General features: G+C 43.8%; 1 protein-coding gene across 1 annotated transcript; it reads right to left on the reverse strand.

Moving 5' to 3' along the window:
* Positions 1-917: 917 nt before the first annotated feature.
* Positions 918-18,454, reverse strand: TMPRSS3 (transmembrane serine protease 3). Its single transcript, XM_064152168.1, has 13 exons — positions 18,437-18,454; positions 16,868-17,012; positions 14,184-14,294; positions 13,190-13,306; positions 12,247-12,370; positions 11,200-11,325; positions 10,460-10,503; positions 9,540-9,705; positions 7,696-7,865; positions 5,794-5,889; positions 4,117-4,259; positions 2,511-2,663; positions 918-1,487 (listed from the first exon to the last, which is right to left on the reverse strand). Exons 1-13 carry the CDS (start codon positions 18,452-18,454, stop codon positions 1,467-1,469), a joined length of 1,434 nt encoding a protein of 477 aa, XP_064008238.1. The 3' UTR covers positions 918-1,466.
* Between the last annotated feature and the right edge of the window lie 1,639 nt (positions 18,455-20,093).

The following is a 20,093-nucleotide window of genomic DNA, read 5'->3' on the forward strand; positions in this document are numbered from 1 at the left end:
TCTCTGCCTCTATGCAGGAATTTCTTCCTGGGGCAGCATGTTAAAAGCCTGTTACTTCTCAGAAAACATCTTGGCTTTGTCAGACACCAGGCATTTGTTTTCATGCTCTTCTCTGTACCTTTATGGATATTGCCTTTTTATTTATATAACTCAAGTGAATAAAAATGAATTTCAGATTGGCCAAAGGAGAGTTTATGCATATGCCATTTTTCAGAGTGCCTGGGCAAACTTCATATTGATTAAAAGTCACCTCTGGTTCATCAGACCTCACCAGCTTTGTCTCGGTTTCCAGACCTACCTATCAGGATGACAGCTGATGAACAGAAAGGGACTTTTCTTCACATGCTAGACATTTCTTGAGAAGTTCTACATTGGATTCACTTTCTTAGATTCTATGTCAAGTTGATGGAAGTTTTCTTCACAGTGTGTGCATACCAGAAGGTTGTGTTTCCGAGGGATACTATGGCTGAAACATAAGCATTTTAAACCAGTGGTCTGAGCTCATAAGGTAGATGTTTCATCAGCATCTAGGATAAAGATCTTAAATACTTGCAAGGAGTTTACCATGGAACTCCTAGCCAGGATCAGTTAAACTAGAGCTGTCTGCAGAGAAAGGTAGACAATACAGGGAAGGAGACTGAGCAGGAATGACCAAGTGAACTGTACTACGTGATGTCAGCTTGGAATAGTTCACTGGCTATTGCACTGCACAGTGCAGCAGAGACAGAGCAATGATTTTGACTCTCTAGCCTATTGAAAGGCAGTAAAGAATCTCCTCTTCACTTTGAGACTTCAGTAATCCCAGAATTTTCAATAAACTTACAACTTGTGTATTGTTCATTCCAGAGCCATTTAGAGTAAGAAAACACTGAAGAATTCAGCTTGTAAGGACTTGTTTATAGCTATGTGATAAAAGATTTGAACCCAGAGATTTTTGCTAACAAGAATTGAACATACTAGCCAAGTGCATGCTGAAATTGACAGCTGCTTGCTTTATGCCTTGAAAGAAATATGCTGCTCTCTATGCAACAGAGAATGGATCTTACATATGGATATTTTCAGGAACAAAGTCTTTTTGAGGTTTGGTCCTTGGAAGGTAAATACGAAGGCTGTAGATAGCAACCTGATATGAAGTTGCTCTAGTACCCCCAAAACTTTGTTGTCATGGTGCCTACAAAACTTTATTGCAATAGAATCCTGCATTATCAGTCTTAGTGTTATTCCTGCTTGTGAAATGTGTATATGACAGTAAATCTGCATACCCAGCATCCAACTACCTCTATCCAAAGGAGTCTGAATGTTAAACAGTGTTCATTAAGTACAGTTACCAATACCAAAAGAGATGATAAAAAGTAGTCTGTGAAGGTACAAAGCTCAGAGCAGGTGTCCAGAAGAGTGTAGTGGGTCCTTCTGTGGGGATGGAGCATGATGTGGGTTTTCAGAAGCCCACCACACTGCCTCTCTCCTCAGGTCTGCAGCTCTTCTCTCTGGGAAGAAAAAGTTGTGCATCTATTTCAACACTGCTGTTGCCACCTATTCAGCTCCGAAAGGGAGCAACTTCTCTTTGTCCTTGCAGTTCTGGGGTCACCAAAGGAACCAGGGGCTGCTGTAGCCAGATGAAGTTCTTCACAAAAACACACCACCTCGACTAAATGGATGTGAAACAATTCCCATTACCTGAGAATTGCACTGTGAACCTGGGCAAATGCCATCAGCTTCTCTCACTGCTTTGGTCCTCTGGTGCTCAGCCTTGCATGAGCTGAGACAGGATTGTAAAGAGATGTGCATACTGAGCACGGAGCTGTCACAGGATATTCCTCATGGGGATAATGGATACTACCCAGGGTCAGCTGCTTATCCTTGTGCTTCTACAGGGACACCTGTGAGGCAGACTGGACAGCCTGAGGTTTCTAAAAGGCTCTAGATGTCTCTCTTTAGGCAATAGATCCCTGCCTGGGAGTCCATCTGAAGCACAATGGCTCTTCCTGCCTGGATGGCTGAACTCAGCACCTATTTGCCAGTGCTGGAGTGGTGCTGACAGAAGAGTACCTGGTCTATCAAGAATGGGTCACCCTCAGGACAGACGAAGGTGGCTGCAGCGTTCCTTTGGTCTCCTGCCACCTCCCGTTTCTTTGACTCACTCAGCTTCCAGTCCCCAGAATTTTCTGTAGCAGTCTCACAGTTTCACATAAAGTCCCCTAGCAACTCTTCCTTCACCTCCTTTCTCCTTATTCACCCCTTTCACACCTCCCATTCTGTGTCTCCAGGTGCCCTCTCTGGTCATTCTCACGCTCTACTCCCTTCCTCACCCCTCCCCTGGTGTTTGCCATATCTCACTAAGACCTCCACACCCTGATCTGCCCACTGTGCCCTTGGACCATCCCTGAAATCCTCTGGGTCACATACGTCCATACAACACAACTCAGATGTGGCAAATGTGAGCTAAACCCTGTGTGGCACAGGGAGAGCAAAGCATCAACTGGAGATGCAGAGACAGAGCAAACTCAGACCTCCATCTGTTCATGTATCCAGTCCAGGAAGGAGGTGGTTCTGCTGTAGACGCCAGGCTTATTCTTTTCTGCACAGCCCACTCCAAAGCTGGTGGTCCCCACCAACTTCCAGATACTCATATCTTCACATGCTAAAGGACCCCCACTATCTCCCTGGAGGACAAAGAATGGAAACAAATGTCAGTGCCCCCAAAACAGGAGGGAATGCCTCTTTGGGGGATATGGGAAGAAGCATAGTCAAGCAATTCAAAGTCTCCTGTTTCTGCTCTGCTCTGGGTCCTGTTACAGCAGAAGTTAGAGATTTCTCAGACGTGCATTAGATTGTATTCTCCTTACCCCAGTCAGCAGTACAGTTAAAGAGAAGTAATACTGAAGCCTGCTGCTAAATGCTGTAGAAGTGCTGAGGAGTGTACCTGTCCTGCAGACAGGGCATTGCTAATCTGCTGTCTCTCACAGCTGCTTGTCTCCTAGTTGTCATACTTCACTTGAGCCCAGGGTTGCAACAGAAAACTTGCACCCACCTCCTTCGCTGCTTGCTGCTGCATGCAGTCATGCATGTTGCTTTTCTGGCCCTTCCCAGACATGTTGCTAAGCAGATTTGACTCAATGGACTCACACCTAAGCACTGAAAAAACTGCCAATTTCTTTTGCTGAGGCAGTTTCCTGATACCAGAGCCAGCACAACAGCAAGGAAAAGAAAAAAAAGAATTTGGAACAATCCTTGGAAGAAGCCTCTCCCTTTGGTGAGCAGGGATTACTTTGTCACTTGGAGTCATATTCTGAGGTTGCTGCCTCTGGACAGCTCTTCCAATCAAAATGATGGGATAGTGCCAGGCACCTTGCTGGGGGCATTGTGCTTAAGTGGAGATCTATGCACCTAACAGCTTTGCTTTGTCATGTCCCATGCACAATCAGGGCTGAGAAAATCTGGAAACATCTTCCTTCCCAGGCCTTGCTTTTCATCCATGATGGCTAGCTAAGTCTACATCAGTGAGCACAGGGATGACGCCTGGCTCAAGGTAGGCACCTTCATGGCTCTGACATTGATTGTGAATAATCACCACTCAGTGTTGTGAAAGATCAATTGCTGCTATGAATCCCTCTCTCTACATTACCAATCCTCTGAGTTACTCAAACACTTCTCCCTTTCTTCCTTCCCCTGCCTTTCTCTATTCTTTCCAAAATCACACACTTCTACTGATTCCCTGTTGATATACACTTGGCTTGCTTCACACCACATGGTTTCTCCACATTGCAGAGCTCCAGTGCTGCTCACAGTGCAGTGCAATTCAGTGCAGTGCAGAGGCCACAGCCAGGGCAAACAAAGGACAGCATCATGCTGGAGTACATGCAAGAAACGAAAAAATGTCTTAAGTAAATTTGGCTTCACAAGTAGCAGATATGGTCCACAGAAGACATGTGAGAAGGGAATTGTAGCATATGAATGTGCACAGGCAGTGATCAGTATTCATGGTAAACACAGTAAATGGCACAAACCCAAATGTTTGCCCAAGAAAAACCTGGGAGTGCCTTCTGATAACTTATCACTCACGTTTTTCCATTGCTGATCTTAATGAGAACAGTAGCAGTTTGAAAACTTCCATACCTGGCAGGTGTCTACCCCTCCCTTTAGGAAACCAGCACAGAGCATCGAAGGAGTTATGATCCCACCATAGACATCTCTGTGATTGCAAATTGCATTAGAAATCAGAGGAACTCCTGCATAATTCATGGTTTCAGATGTATCACCTGTTGAAAATATAACATGAAATAAACATAAAAACAAAACAAAAATGCACACCAAAAAAACCCCAAACCAAACCAACAAGAAACCCTCCCTGCTATCCTTGAAGCTAATCTCCAATTACAAACAGAAGATGTTTTGGTGTGTGAAGAACTGGCAAGCAAGGGTGAAATAAATATGGTTAGAAAAATGGCAACCAGGTGTCCCATCAGAGAATCCAGTAATTAACAACTCTACAGAGCTGTGGATTGTCACAGTATGTAATATAAAACTGTACTCCAGGTGTTTCTCCTTCAGACAATCAATGGCAGTAAAGAACTCAAAAGCTGGTTGGATGCTGTCTTCAGCGCAGTGCCAGAATTCATTCTGAATTCATCACCTGTTCTGTTAACTCAACAAATCATCTGTACACATTTGATTTCTTTTATAAATATTGATTTTATTTCATTCAGCTTCTGAGTGGATAATTTCTACTTATGACACTATTTACACACTCTCTATTGTCAATTTATAGCTGACTGTATGGGCTAAATGTTGCTTTCATACCTTCCCCCCCCACACACCTTGTGCTATTATCTAGAGGCTATGTAACATACTGTTCTTGTTCTCTGAACATTAAAGGAGATGAATGAAGAGTGATAAAACCTCAATGACCTAAGAACTCACGTATTTTCACATGGAAATGATTCAGTATATATTATTGATTAACATGACCTCTGCGTAGTGGCCAAAAAAATAATTGCTTTTTCTTTGTGATATTATACACAGAGCCAATTTCTACATCACCCATCTTGCCTGAAAATGCATACATGCTTGCTCTGAAAAAAAAAAAACCAACCCAATAATCATAGAATCATAGAACTGTCAGGGCTGGAAGGGACCTCAAGGATCATCCAGTTGCAACCCAACTGCACTGCCATGGGCAAGGACACTTCAAACTAGACCAGGCTTCCCAGGACCCCATCCAGCCTGGCCTTAATGGCCTTTGATATCATAAAGAAAAGGGAATTCTTTTTCTGTTTTGGTTTTTTTTTTTGGCCACAACACACAAGTCATGTTAATCAATAATATATAGTGAATGACTTTGTGTGAAAATGCTTGAATTCTTAGGTCATTGTTTTTTACCACTCTCCATTCATCTCATTTAATGCTCAGAGAGCAAGAACAGTATATTAGGTGGCCTATAAGTAACAGCAAATGGATGGACAATTCTTGGACTCATGCTATTCTTCCTATGCTTGTATCTGTGAAGGACACAGGCTGTTTGAGCCCAGGGACAACATTGTGATCAGTCTTGCTGTCTACATGTTATTTTTTAAGCTTTTCCACAGAGTGTGCCCATTCATTCCTTGTGGTAAGGGTTTGTGCAGCTCTGATGCTGCTCACAGTAAGCATAAAATGTAGGAATAGGTTTTCTTTCCCTCACTCCTCAGATACCCCAGAAAAATTAATTTTGAACAACGTTTCAACCAAATCCTGTATTTACTCTATGTGAGGTATTTTCATACAGTGTCATCAAAAAGAAATAATTTAAAATACCTCCTTCCACAGTTGCTCCCCATCCTGACACCCAACACATTTTCCCTTCTGGGAACTGCTCGCCAAAATTAGGTAGACAAATTGGCTCTATGTGACCTATTAAAAAAAAAGAGAGAGAGACACAGAGACAGAAACAGAGAATTCCTTTTAAAATTTAGCAGTAAATTGTATGTCTCAGTAAAATCTGAGAATTTGGCTTGCACTGAAGCTGTTGTGAGCACCACACACTCCCCACATAAGCAGATGGGAAGTTCTGCAGGTCCTTGTCTTAAGGCCAATACTATCAGTTTGAGACAACACCTACACCAAGACTAATTAAAGCATGAAGCAACAGATAAAAAGGTGTTTGTTAGTAGAGAAACTGAAGAATGAGAAGGCAAGAAATGCACTAGGCACACATCTGATGAACAGATCAGAGCCCCTGTGTCATGCTGCTTGGGCAGAGAAATGGCTGTGGCTAACCATGACACAACTACACAGAACCATAGAATGTTAGGGGTTGGAAGTGACCTCTAGAGATTATCTAGTCCAAACCCCCTGCTAAAGCAGGATCACCTAGGGCAGGCCACACAGGAACTTATCCAGGAGGAGCCACGGTTCAGTGTTGACCTCTCAGTGCTGGGTTGAGGGTTGGACTGGATGATCTTTGAAATGTCTTCCAGCCAGCTATATTCTGTGATTCTGTAATGATGCATGCACATCTCTGTGCTCTTCCAAATGGGCAACAAGATGTCTGGGATGCTCTCTGCTTCCTGCCCATTGGCTCATGGAGTTTCAGTGCCTTTGCACTCTGGGGAACTGAAAGCTGTGCAGTATAATCAGTGTTCGATGCCTGCAGGGACAAACTGTGATATGCCAAGATGAGCTGGCCATGACCAAAGGGAGATAAAATGCAAGGTATCTCTGAGCAACTCTCAGTGGTTCAGTTCTCCATCGTGCAATGATCCCAGCCCCAAGCATCAAGCCACCAGCAAAGGGTCTCCAAGCCCCTCCAGGCTGCCCTTAGTCCCCCAGGGCATAACAGGTATCTCACTCTGATGTGGAGCCATTACAGTTTCCCTAACTTATTCCCAAGCAAAAGAAAACAGCATTAGCTGAGATATAAACCCAAACAAGACCAAGCTTAATTTAAATTCAAAGGGAAAATTAAAGCATTTTAAGAGAATTGATCTAGGAACAGGCAATCCAGATGTCAGAGAAAGCCAGCTCCACTTTGCAGAGAGCTCACAGTGACTATGATGTACTGGCAGATGATCACTTAAATTCATAAAATACCATTATGTATTATTTCAATTCACTAACTGTGTCAGCTGTAGGTAGAATCCTGTCGAGAAAATAAAACCACTTTTAATTTAAAATCATCACTGCATTTGAATTGCCTTTTTCTTACCCTCTTTGAAATTTAAGCTTGATTTTCAGCTCCCTATACTCACAGAAAGGAGAGGATAAAAATCTCTGTGACCTCCAAGTAAAGCAAGGTGGGGCATTTATTTTAGATAGCAAAAACATTTAGAAATAATAAAGCTAATGTTTGCCTGCTATTAAATGCCTTCAATAAGGCCATACCAGAAAGGAGTGGGAACATTTTGCAGAGCCTTGGGATGAGGTTGTTTCTTTCTGTGCCTGGATCTAGAGCACAGAGGGGTTTGTGATACTGAGGCTGTGTGGTTCCTGCTGGGTGTAGTCTGAAGCGGGATTGCTGCATTGCCATCACAACAGCAGGCTGGCTACATCTGTGCTGCACATCTCTAATTGCTTTTAGAGGTGGTGGGAATCCACCTAAGCATCCTGGGTCAGGCATAGAGTGCCAATAGAAATTTCCTGGTCTGTATAAGGAAAGCCTCTTCCCTCTCTTAGCTAGGAAAGTGAGAAAGCCAAGTGAAAGCTAACAGAAAGCATTACCATTAAGAGCAAGTGGAGCTGCCAGTTTAATCAGTGCTATATCATTTCCCATTGTCTTGGGCTTGTAATTTCGATGGTATATAATTTTTTCCACTGAATATGGGTGAACTTGGGTGTCTTGCTGAGTCACAAAACCAACCTGCACACTCCATGAGCTCGGCAAGTACAGGCTGAAACAGAGAGGTAGGAAAGGGTGAAAAACCTTCAACAAAAGCCTTAGGTTTTAAAAAATTATCTCCTGAGCTTATGGATCGCATAAAATTCTGCAGGCAAATAGCTACAGCCTGCTGTAGCTGCTTACCTGTCTGTTGGTGTTGGCTGTGCTTTGTGTCTTACTTCAATAACACAGGGAGAGTGACTAATGCCAGCAGCACAGTGGCTCACTGATACGGTATCTGTGCAGCTTTCTAGAAACACAGCAGAACTTTGCACTGGCTTAGCTGTCTTTCCACCTATGTGACCCCACAGCACAGCTGCTGCTGCATGGCACACCTCTGCTCATCCATGCAGCTAGTCAGCCACGCTTGTGGCAAGCTATTCTCAACGGAGAAGCTTTCCTTCTAGGAGGTCCTTCTGTCCCCAGTTCGTGAACAGCCATGTCTTTCAGCCTTCAGCACATGAGCAGATCCTCTTCTCTTGGCTTCACCCCACCAGGCTAGCAGCAGTGCTGGGGAAGGGCTCCAGGGCTATGGATTGTGCTGTCAGCTTTTATCCCTGTCAGCCTTTCAGCACACTCAAGTTGTGAGAGGCAGAGGTAAATTGTCTGTCCCATCTCTACTGGTTATAAAAGCATCCTCCAGGACTTGCTCAGAAACAGCCATGTGGTGGATGCCTACAAATGGTCAGACAGATCCTATTTTAGCTGTCTAAATGTCTTTGGTGAAAGAGCACAAACTGTAACACACAAAGTAACGCCTGAACAGGAGAAAAAACTTTGTTACTTTGAGGCTGACAAAGCCCTGGAACAGGCTGCCCAGAGAGGTTGTGGAGCCTCCTTGTCTGGAGATGTTCCAAACCTGTCTGGCCACTATCCTGTGCAACTTGCTCTAGGAAAACCTTCTTTGCCAGAGAGGTTGGATTGGATGATCTTCAGACGGCCCCTCCAGCCCTGCCATTCAGTGTGAAAGTGGCCAGGGTTTATAAGAGTCAGAACAGCAATCTTACACTACTAGCAACCAACACGACTGCAAACCCAAACGACTCATAAGAAATAACAGAAGGAACTATGTTTACAGCACACAAAGAAAAGGCCTCTAAATAATTGCTTACCACCTATTTACAAGTCAAAGCCAATTTCTAACAGCATGAAAAGCAGCAGTTAGCAATGAGGCAGGCACAGCATGACTCACTAACTACTCCCCATTGATCCTGCCAACGTGAAAAAGGTTGCATAACTTATTTTGCAGCTCCAGAGTGCCCCAGGAGCCAAGCTGCAAATTCCCTCTGAGCTGTTAGCTCACATGCGAGGTTACAGAAATTGGAGGCAGGAATACCTCAAAGCCACAAGCTAAGCGTTGGTTTAAGGTGGCTTTCCAGGAAGCTGTGGTTTCCCAGGAGTGTCCAGATTATCTGAAACCTGGGGGCTCCGATTTGAGCCATTTCTTGGAGGTTCGTGCTTGGTTGGTTTGGTTTTTTTTCAGAAAGGCTTGCACTTGTGTAAGAAGGGAGAGAGGTGATTGAAATGTTACACAGCAAGGCTATGAAACAAGGACCACCCAGCAACTCCTGCAGGTTGTGTTTAAGAGAAGCCTGGTGCATTTGTCCTCCCCTCCAGCGGCCCTGCACACAGACCTGTTGCAGGTGGGGTGAGTGGGATTCTTGAGCAAGGCAGCTTAGGAACTTACTCATAGACACAGTGGGCGGCTGTGATGATCCAGCGTGGGGTGATGACAGACCCTCCACAGAGGTGGTGCCCGTGAAACTGCAGGCTGACCTGCCAGGGCCACTGCCGGGGTGAGGATGCATTGCCCCCCACGATCCGTGGCCCGTAGCTGGCCCGTGTCCCACACACTGGGAAAAAGCAAAGGTTACAGTCCACAGGTGAAACACAGGCATCTTTTTGTCACCTTGGGCCCCTCTACTCCCAGCCTTGCTGTAGCTAGGGGTTCTCTGCAGCAGAACCACCCTCCATGGCCTGCATCTCGAGCTGTGGCTGTCCCCAGATGTTTCTTCTCCTCCCTCCCATCCCTGCAGCATGATGCCTGGCAGCTGGTATGGGGGCTGTGGGGTCCATATCTTCTTCCCTGTAGATGTAGTGCTTGGCTGAGCTGTAAACCCCACTGTTCTGTCCTCCTCAAATTCACAGGGTCCCAGGGGTCCGTACAGGCAGGCTGAAGCATCTCCTGTCCCCTGGTGATTATTTTGCTGTTGATTTTTAACATGTTTTTCCATATCTTGCTCTGATAACTAGCTGACATGGAGGAGTGTGGCATAGAAGGTCAAATGATTAGACAAAATTTCCCTTTCCCTGCTGAGATAGCAGAGCTGAAATTACAGCATCAGTCCACAGACTCAACTCACAGTCCTTAAACATCTGCATTTTACTGTGATTTCACCAAAACAGTCCTGCTACTTGATGCTTCAGATACATCCTCCCAGCCTTTTCTCACCTTCTGAAATTCTTTTAAATCTGGTATAAGAGATACATTTTGTCTTTGAGGTGATAATTGGCAGTGTAGTATGCCTAAGGATACAATTCCTCCCAGCTCTTGCTATAGAGTGAAGGAGAGGTTTTGACTTTATTCTCACTTTGCCTGATTCTTACCCAAACATTTTAAGATGATCACATTGCCAGAAGTGCATTCTTCTCTAAGACAAAAAAGACAGTGCAGTGTTAGCTCCAATTCACAAATACAGAGGATTTTCTTTTTCAATGTTACCTCATCTTCCTACGTGCAGGTAAGTAACTCATATCCTGAAAGAGGTACAAAGTTACATACTCGTCTGTTCTACTAAGGCCATTTAGCTGAAATACTTCAGTTAGGAGCTCAGGCACCACTGGGACCCTGCAGACCATATGCTGCCCTGCTGAAGAGTGCTTCACTCTTCTCTGCAATTTTCAGCGTGTGATCTGTAGTCTCCTTGGATCCATTGCTTACCTTTCAGTGAAAGGTAACTAAGAGAAATTAGGAGTGATCAGGAGGAAGAAATAGACTATAAAAGGTTCATAATCCCACTGGGAAATATCTAGGGATCTGTAAACTGAAACAAGCTGCTTCACAACGGGAAAAGATAAGTGCCTGGTGTCTATCCATTTGCAACAAAAAGAGATCATGGGACAAATAGGTCATTTAAAAGTCCCTGTTGATTTTAATGGGTCTTGGAACAAGCTCTTAGTTCATATTCAGGTGAGGCTGCTACTGAACCTTGGTCTATAATGCATAACGACATCAACAAATTATGAAGCACTATGTGCCTGAAAAAATAGACAACAACCTCAAACTGTTAGCAATTCTCCTTCCACTGATTGCTGTCCTTTTGTCATGGTGAACAAACTCAGCATACCTGAGGTTTGTTGCGTTGTGCAGGGATGTCACTTGATCAGCTGATAACCAATGGCTGAGCGATACGAAATGTCTTTGAAACTGTTTTTCTACTGCAGCCACAGGCAGGTAACCTGAACTCACATAACTGCAAATAAACCATAAACACAGCTTCCTCAGACCCTGTTTCTGTAATCTGCTTAAATAATTCAGTGGCTCTGCCAACACCAATCCAGTGTAGCAACCACAACAAGCGGATTCCAACCCTTGATAAAGTAATCCTATCCTCCCCAAGAAGTGCTTCTTGTAATGTGCTCATAATCATATGTGCAAGTCACACAAGCTGAGAGGCATTTAACTGGCAGACAAAGTAAACTTGAATTCTGATATTCCAATAAAGCTTTTTTTGGGGGGGCCTGATTGGCACATTTCTTGAAGCTCATTGCCTCTTTATTTAGATTTAACCAGAAGATTTAACCAGAACATCATTCAGGATTTATAGCAGCAATAAATGTTTTTTGCAGTGCACAAGTATTCAGGACTATCCAGAGAGACCTTATAGAGGCATTTCAGTATCTGAAGGGGACCTGCAGGAAAGCTATGGAGGGGATGGTTAGAAGGGCTTGTAGTGATAGGACAAGGGGTAATGGTTTGAAACTGGAGCAGAGTAGATTCAGGTTAGATGTAAGGAGGAAGTTCTTCACAGCGAGGGTAGTGAAATACTGGAACAAGTTGCCTGCTGATGTGGTGGAGGTCTCAACCCTGGAGACATTCAAGGTAAAACTTGATTGGTCCCTGAGCAGCCTGATCTAGTTGGAGATGTCCCTGCTCAGTGAAGGGCAGCTGGACAAGATGACCTTCAGGGGTCCCTTCTCATCTGATGCATTCTATGATTCTGTGGTTCTGTTTCCCACATCCCAAATCTCCTCAACCATCTCATTCACAAGGGTCTACTACTAATTTCCTTTTTTTCTTTTAAAGCACAGGCTAAAGAAGATTTCAACAGAGAGACTGAAAATCTCAGTTTGTTCAAAATGCCAAATAAAGTTTCATTGATTTATGTTCATACCTTGAGAAACCCAGATGTTTGCAGGTAGTGTTTCCATATTCTGCTTTCCAGTCATCAGAGCAAACTGTTCGCCAGGATCCAGAAGTGAAGACTTGTAGCACTGCTTTCTTGCCACTCAGCCTGACTGAGATTCAGGAGAAGAAAAGCCTGAGTTGTGAAGAAGAGCCACCAGGTACACAGCAGATACAAAACAGTGTCAGTGCACTACTGTAACATTCACGTTTCTTGGCCCACCAAGTTTTTACTACTTGTCTTTTCCATCACTTGGATCCTTTGACAGACTTTTTCTGTGTTTATTTTAGTTCTGGGGACATTGGAGGTCCCTTCAAACCCAGACCACTCTATGATTCTAGAAAATGGTGAAATGGGGGCGCACATTTCACACACACAAAGCAGCAAACTCCATAGTACTCAACACATGAAAAGCAGTGGTGATCTCTCCTGTTTCCATATCCTTTAAGATAGTAACAGGCTTTTGGATCTTCCAAACCAACCCAGTGCAACCATGTGCCAGGGAATAGAAAGAGTGCTGTCTGTACATACCATAATGCAGTGTGGTGTTCCTTGAAGCTATCATAGAATCAATCAGGTTGGAAGAGACCTCCAAGATCATCCAGACCAACCTTGCACCCAGCCCCAGCCAATCAACTAGACCACGGTAGAGGAAGTAGTAGCAGTCAAGAAGCACCTACACTTCTAATGGAGACCAATGCCTGATCTGACAGTAGCAACATTTAGCACCATCACATTTATCTGAAGAGAAGTTGGATTTCTCATAAACTGTAAATCAATACCTCAGAGAGACTGCTCCTTTGAAGCGGTGGTTTAGATAATCCATCAGACTTTGTTGTCTCACTCAGCTCTTTACAACATACATTTCCTGATAACATGCCAGATGCTACAGGAGGAAGTAGGAGGGATTTATAATCAAATTCAAATTTACCACATCTGTACTCATCCTCTCCTTCTTTACAGTTGAAGACACCATTGCACCTGGCTGATTTCTGAATGCATTTAAAGGATGATCGGCAGCGAAACTTCCCAAGGCAGTTGTATTGGACTAAGGAGAATGAAAGGAAACAAGGTGATGAAAACACATTTGGACTTCAATTATCTGGACATATTTCAGTCTTGACAAGGAAAAGACAAGTCCTATAATCTAGGAACTTCTGAAATACAACCTGGAGGTTGCAACACGGTGCTGCTAAACTCATCGATTAGTAATGACTTTCAGGAGGAGTCAGCCTTGCTGTTTAGGTTGACACCTTCCTAGCTCCTTCAACCCGGTTTATATTTCACCCCAGGGTGAGTTTCTGCCTGATTCCTCAGTCCCTTATCAGCAAAAAATATGTCCAGTGAACTTTCTTCCTGAAGGAATGCCTCAACCTCACGCAAGCTTACCCCTCTCGCAGGTGTGAAGGCACTGTTCTAGCACCAACATATTTGGCACCTAGGCCTGAGCAGGTCACACTTTACAGTCACTACTAAATTCATTCTGCACTTTTCTTCCCTTTGTGGAAGTTGTTTGTGATAGTGGGAAGTTCCTTAATTCTTTGAAACCAAACTTAGAGTAGTGAATTATGGCACCAAAATATGATACATGCTTTCTGAAGTCCCACTCTCCCCCCGCCCCCCTCCAATTTCCAAACTCTTAGTTCACCACCCAAGAGGAATTGGTGTAGTTTTACTAGAGGAAGGCTTCCTGAAGCTGCAGACTCCCCAGTGTTGCAAACATTACACTAATCTTCTCATGAGTGCCAGATCTATTTTATCCCTACATGTAAATAAAATCTAAAGCCATCACACCTACAGGAATTTTTTACTTCAGCAAACAAGCCACAGTAGCAGTTTCATTCCAGCCTAAAGTAAAAGGCTCATGAAAAATTCAGCATTTGAATGGCTAAGCGAGAACTTAATGAATAACTAATTGTACTCACCACCTAGGCCAATAGCCACTGCTAGGATTACTGCAAGGAATAAGCCACAGAGATATGGAAAGTATTTTAGGGACATGAAAACATGGCACACGGAAGGTGGTTCAATATCTCCTAGAAGTGAAACAGAGAGAACAGCTGATGTGAAGTTAAAGCAGTCATAATTTGCAACGGGAAAGATTTCTCTAGCATTAAACTGACAGGTTTATCTAACATGAAACTAAAAGATTTATCTAACATTAAAATGGATGGCAGCAGCAATCTCTGCACACACTTTGTGAACTGACATAACTCAAAGGGATTTGGATGCCCCAGCTCAGGGGCTGAGAAGGCTGAAGTGGGGCTCACTGATGGCCTCAGATACATGTGTAGCTTTTGCCCCAGAAGTATCTGAATCAAGCTCATACAAATCACCTGTCCTGTCCTCAGTGCAATTGAGAATATAAGCTCTCAAAGTTGGATGGTTTTTCTGTTTGCTTTTGTGGGCTGCATTACAGAGTGAGCTTTAGAAGTGTATGAGCACTTCTCCTGAAAATGCAAGTCCAGGAATAAAAATGACATCTGGACCCATTCTGTTTTTTGTCAAACCTGTGTACAGGGTACAGGTGTATCTGAAGACTTCATAGCTCAAGTGGACTAATAAATCTTTTCAGTGGAAGTAGCAGTGAGCAAACTAATTTGAATCTCCTCTTTATGACCATGCCTCTCTGATGCCTCCTGACTCTTGCTGGTACCAAGTCTGCAGTGCCAGTGCACCCTCCAGCTGCAGCCTCAGCTTGACTCTGCTTTCCTGGTTTTGGCTGGGACAGAGTCAGTTTTCTCCCTAGCAGCTGGTGCAGTGTTGTGCTTTGGGTTCAGCATGAGAGCAGTGTTGCTAGCACACTGATGTTTGAGCTAAGCCCTGCTTGTCCAAAGTGAAGAATTTTTCAGTTTCTCATGCTGTGCCAGTGAGCAGGTGCACAAGAAGCTGGGAGGCAGCATGGCCAGGACAGCTGAACCAAACTAGCCAAAGGGCTTTTCCATACCACAGATCATCGTGATCAGTGTAAAAGTTCTGGGGGAGTTGGCCAGGAGAATGGGATTGCTGCATGGGGTCAGTCTGAGCATCAATCAACAGATGGTGAGCAATTGCTTTGCACATCACTCATCTTACCTTGGGTTTTGTTTCTCTCTCAAAGCTTTCTTTTTGTTGAGATAATAATTAGAATTGTTGTTCTGTTTTATTTCAGTTATTAAACTGTTGTTATATCAATTCACAAGTTTTGCTTTTTTCCCCAGTTCTCCACATGCCACCTGGAGAGGGGAGGAGTGAGCATGCAGCTGCACGGCGCTCCGTTGCTGACTGGGTTTAAACCATGACAGCTGCTCTGAGCACTGTCTGGGACAAGGGAAATCCTGGGGTGAGGCCAGAGGCCACAGAGCTCCACCTCATGCACCAGGGAGATAAGTCCCACGAAGATGCATTACTCCAAAGCTGAGGCAAGAGAGGCAAGGAAACAAGTAAGTGGAACCTAAAGAACAGGAGCAGGGCTATTGGAAAAAGGCAGGGCTAGCTGGGAAACAGGTGTTCAAGATGAGGAGGAAAGTCACCGGCCCTTGTGGGACTGGACCAAGGTTAAATGGAAGTTGCAGAAAGCTAAATTTGTAAAAAACAGGACCCTCAAATTGGTCTTGAAAGATGTGGGGAAAGGTGATCTGGTTTAAGTTATTCTGTAATGGCAAGGAAAGAATCAAAGCGGCTCAAGGCTGAGTTGTGAATTTTCTAGGGAAAAGGATGAATCTAGAGTAAAAATATAAATCAGTAGTAACTACTGAGTACATTTCATGAGCTGGATCAGTTCTGGTCACCAATCACCTCTGTAGCTGACCACAACTCAGTGATGTTTTCAGTCTGAAAGACACCAATGGATTCCACTGAAAATAATGAAGAGTTTGTTTGTTTCCAATGTATGCTGATATACAGAGGGCAAACTATGGGAAAACAGCACACACAGCTTGGTCCTGAGTACACACACAAGCAAGCAGAACCTTGTCTTCAATTTCAGTTTCTGAAGCTCTTCATTTTTCAAGCTTTGAATTTGAAGTTGACAGGTACTTATAATCAGCCGTGGATAAGGAGTGTCTTGTAAACACAAAAGTAAATCCTAGCCTATACAAACTACTCAGGAGTAGCAAAAATCTTAGACAACTGTAGCATCTAATTGACTAGAAAATGTAATTGCTTCATCTTTATCCTCGATGCTCAGCCTGCTTCTGTTGAAGTTAGTGGTTATTTTTGCCATCAAACCTCTGAGAAGCAGCAAACGTGCATGCTGTTCTTCCAAGGCTGCTGTACTGTACACTCAATTTTACAAATGGACCAGTTTCCAAGGTGGTGAAATTTCAAATGAACCCTTCAAAAAATGTGTTTGAGAAGTGTGGGCAAATATTTGCTGTGTGGCTGAATTGTGGGGATATTCTGGCTGTGAAAAATGCTTGTGTATGCAAGAGCAAGCACCACAAGCTAACACAAAATGTCATCACCCTTTACTATGCTGGCAAATCCCATGGCTGAAGGAATGAGGTTGTTTTTTCTGCTCCAAGTGATGGCTTTCTCTGACTGAGTGGGCAAGTGTAGTTTTTCAAGGCTAAAGACCTACATTAGAGATTTAAATGACAAAGGCCAGAAAGCTGTGCAGTATCCCTACCAGATCCATCTGCACTGGGGTCTACTTTTACTTGTGGTATGAAGAAAAACCTTTTGAAGGAAAACTGAACTTCTGGTACTGGTGGTTCAACTTCTGTAATAGAGATGATCTCAAGACTTCCAGTAGTGGGATTTGTCTCTTGTACCTGAATCATCAGGAAGAAAAAAAAAAAGAAGAAAGGAAGAAAAAAAAAATATAATCACCTTGTAAAATGTTGCCATAGAATCATAAAAGATTGGGGTTGGAGGAGACTTTTAAAGGTCATCTAGTCCAACCCCACTCTGCAGACAGCAGGGACATCAATTAGATCAGGTTGCTTATAGCCCCCTACAGTCTGACCTTAAATGTTTCCAGATATGGGGCATCTACCACCTCTCTGCTCAATCTGGTTCTAGTTTTTCACCATGCTCATTGTAATGCTTTTTTCCTTACACCTGGTCTGAATCTCCTCTCTTTTAGTTTAAAATAGTTACACCTTGTCTTGTTGCAACATGCTCTGCTAAAAAGTCTGTCCCCACATTTCTTATAAGAACCCTTTAAGTACTGAAAAGCCACAATAGGGTCTTGCCTGAGCCCTCTCCAGGCTGAAGAGCCCCAAAACTCTCTACTTTTCTTTGTAGGAGAGGTTTTCCATCCCTCTGATCATCTTCGTGATCCTCTTTTGGGCCTACTCCAAGGATCTGGTCTATGTCTTTCCTGTTCTGAGGACTCCAAAGCTGGACACATTACATTATGCACTTGAAGTTCATGAGAAGAGTACTTAGAATTAATTTACCAGCAAACTAAAGAAGTTAATCTTTGTTCATACTTGTCTAAGCCCTGTAGCTACTTTTAAAAACTGACACTGGAGTTGTGAATCCATCCCCTGCTCTTTAAATGTCATGAAAAACAAGAGAAAGAAGAGTAAAAGCTGTATGACACCTGCACAGCACCTCACGGGATCCTCAGTCAGAGACAACTGAATTTTGCTCTGGAAAACCTTTAATAATTTTCTACAGAGCAAAAAGCTATTTCAAATGTGCTAGCCTAGAATTCAGGGTAAATAGATCTGAAATGCTGATTCCTGACTCTGGTTCTGCACACCGTCACTGGCAAAAGGAATGAGATGGTTGCAGTGATGTGAAACAAGTCCAGGTTTGTTAAAGACAGTGGTAAGATGTAAAAGCTGCATGCTTGCAGAGTTAGTTTCAGAAAATGGGACTTACAGTGGCACATTTTAGGTAAAGAATGTGTGCTTTGTCTGTGGCTATCTCTTTAAGTCACTTGGAATACCTTTCCACCTTTTAAAACCTTACATTAAGGTTCCCACTCTTTCATTTAATAACATCTCATATACATTTCAATGAACAGCAATCAAATTTTGATGGGATCTGCTGGCTGTAAGGCAGAGAAGGAAGCAGCTGTCCACGTACAATTCTTTATATATTTAAGTAAATAAATAGCTTTCTGACCAGTGCAGAAGCTGTCCATCAGGAAACAAAACAGCACTGTGGAGTACACCACGCTCAAGCTAAACACTGATGTGTCATTTATTCAGAGGACATCACATGCTCCCAAAGTTTCACTCACCTCTTCCTGAGAAGTCATAGTTAAAAGCAAAACTGTTTTCTTTCTTCATTATCAAAAGAAACCAAAAGGAAATTGCGAGGCTGCTAAGCCAGTCTGCTCTGGAAATGTTTTCACCAAGCTGCTTGTGGCTGCCTGTTCAGTCATCTGCTGCATACAGCGTTATGGCAGCAGCCTGTGTAATTCAACCTGGTGAGGGATATCAGGTAGCTCCGGATGGCATGGCCATGGAAAGAGGAAGATAAAAAGTCAGCATGCTTTTTAATTAGCCTGAGAGCCTCAGGCAATACTCTAGTATTTGCAAACCTTTCTGCAACTGCTCAGCAAAAGCCCAAAACTTGTGCAGCTGAGAAGTCTGCCCAGAGCTGTGGTTGCAGATGGCAGAAGCCTCCGGTGCTTCATCTCTTCAGCACACAAGGCACACAGGCTCACCTTGCTCTTCCTGTACTTGGTTTAGCTTTTGCTGTGTGCCTGAAGCAAAGAGCACACTGAAAGAGGTACTTTGAAAAGCAAACCATGCTTTTATAACTAAATATTGTGTAGTATTTTAGAGGCACTTTGTGAGCAATATCTCATGTTTTATTATCCTCTTCGTACCCCGGGATTTAGAGAGTGAAAATGTATGCTCAGGGTGGTGAAATGCTCAAGAGTAGCACACCTCACCCAGGGAGGTGGTGGAGGCACCTTCCCTATAAGCAATCAAGAAACATGTGGACATGGCACTTTGGGACATGTTTTAATAGCCATGGTGGTCTTAAGTTGAATGTTGGACTCCATGATCCTATTTGAGGTCTTTTCCTAGGAGACCCAGAGGCTGTCCTTGCCCTTAGTGGCCATGCACTAGGCATAGCTCTAGGTGTCCCTCTACATTCTTCAGGGCATCTGGATGATAGGGAGAGGAACATTTACACCACAGGCATTCCTTTAGCTGGGGACATGCGCCAGCTGAAAAACAGGCTTTTAGTTCCCTCTGTGTCAACTCTGCAGAGGTCTAGAGAGCGAGCAGGATTTCCTCACCATTCCTCACTGTCTTAGTTCAAAGAGCAGACAAAAATGAAGTTGACTCCCGAAGGATGTAACATAAAGATCTGGTTGAACTGGAGAGGAAATGCGGAAATTGTATTTAAAGATCTACAGGGAAATACAGAACATATGAGTCCTTAACATAATACTGGTACAGGATACGTGAGAATTCCCCCAAACCCTTTCCCCCAACCAAATGAAACCACCAAACACCAGTGCTCCTTTCTCACCCACCTATTGTCTCCCATTGGGCCCAAACAGGCTTTGACTGCACAGCAAAACTCCAGAATGAGTTAGCCTGGCAGCCAATTAAAAAGAGAGAGCAGCAGCATGGCACTGAATAACAAAAACTACAACTTCCTGCGTCCATCTCCTTGTCTTCGTCAATGACATTGATGAGGGCACAGAGTGTCTGCTCAGCGAGTTTGCTGATGACACCAAGCTGGGAGGCTTGGCTGATACAGCTGAAGGCTGTGTGGCCATCCAGAGAGACCTGGACAGACTGGAGAGCTGGGCACAGAGGAACCAGATGAAGTTCAACAAGGACAAGTGCAGAGTCCTGCACCTGGGGAGGAATAATAAACTGCAGCAGTACAGGCTGGGAGGTAGATCTGCTGGAGAGCAGCCCTGTGGAGAG

Source organism: Pogoniulus pusillus, chromosome 12 (genome assembly GCF_015220805.1).
Source record: "Pogoniulus pusillus isolate bPogPus1 chromosome 12, bPogPus1.pri, whole genome shotgun sequence".
Classification (NCBI taxonomy): Eukaryota; Metazoa; Chordata; class Aves; order Piciformes; family Lybiidae; genus Pogoniulus; species Pogoniulus pusillus.

Bases quoted from the DNA above. Each gene is read 5' to 3' on its own strand.
- TMPRSS3 (XM_064152168.1), bottom strand. The intron at 14,295-16,867 runs GTAGGGATACTG...TTTCACTTCTAG, and splicing joins CCCCAGTGCAGATGGATCTG to GAGATATTGAACCACCTTCC. The intron at 1,488-2,510 runs GTCTGAGTTTGC...TTTTCTTCCCAG, and splicing joins GGATACATGAACAGATGGAG to AGAGAAGAGCTGCAGACCTG.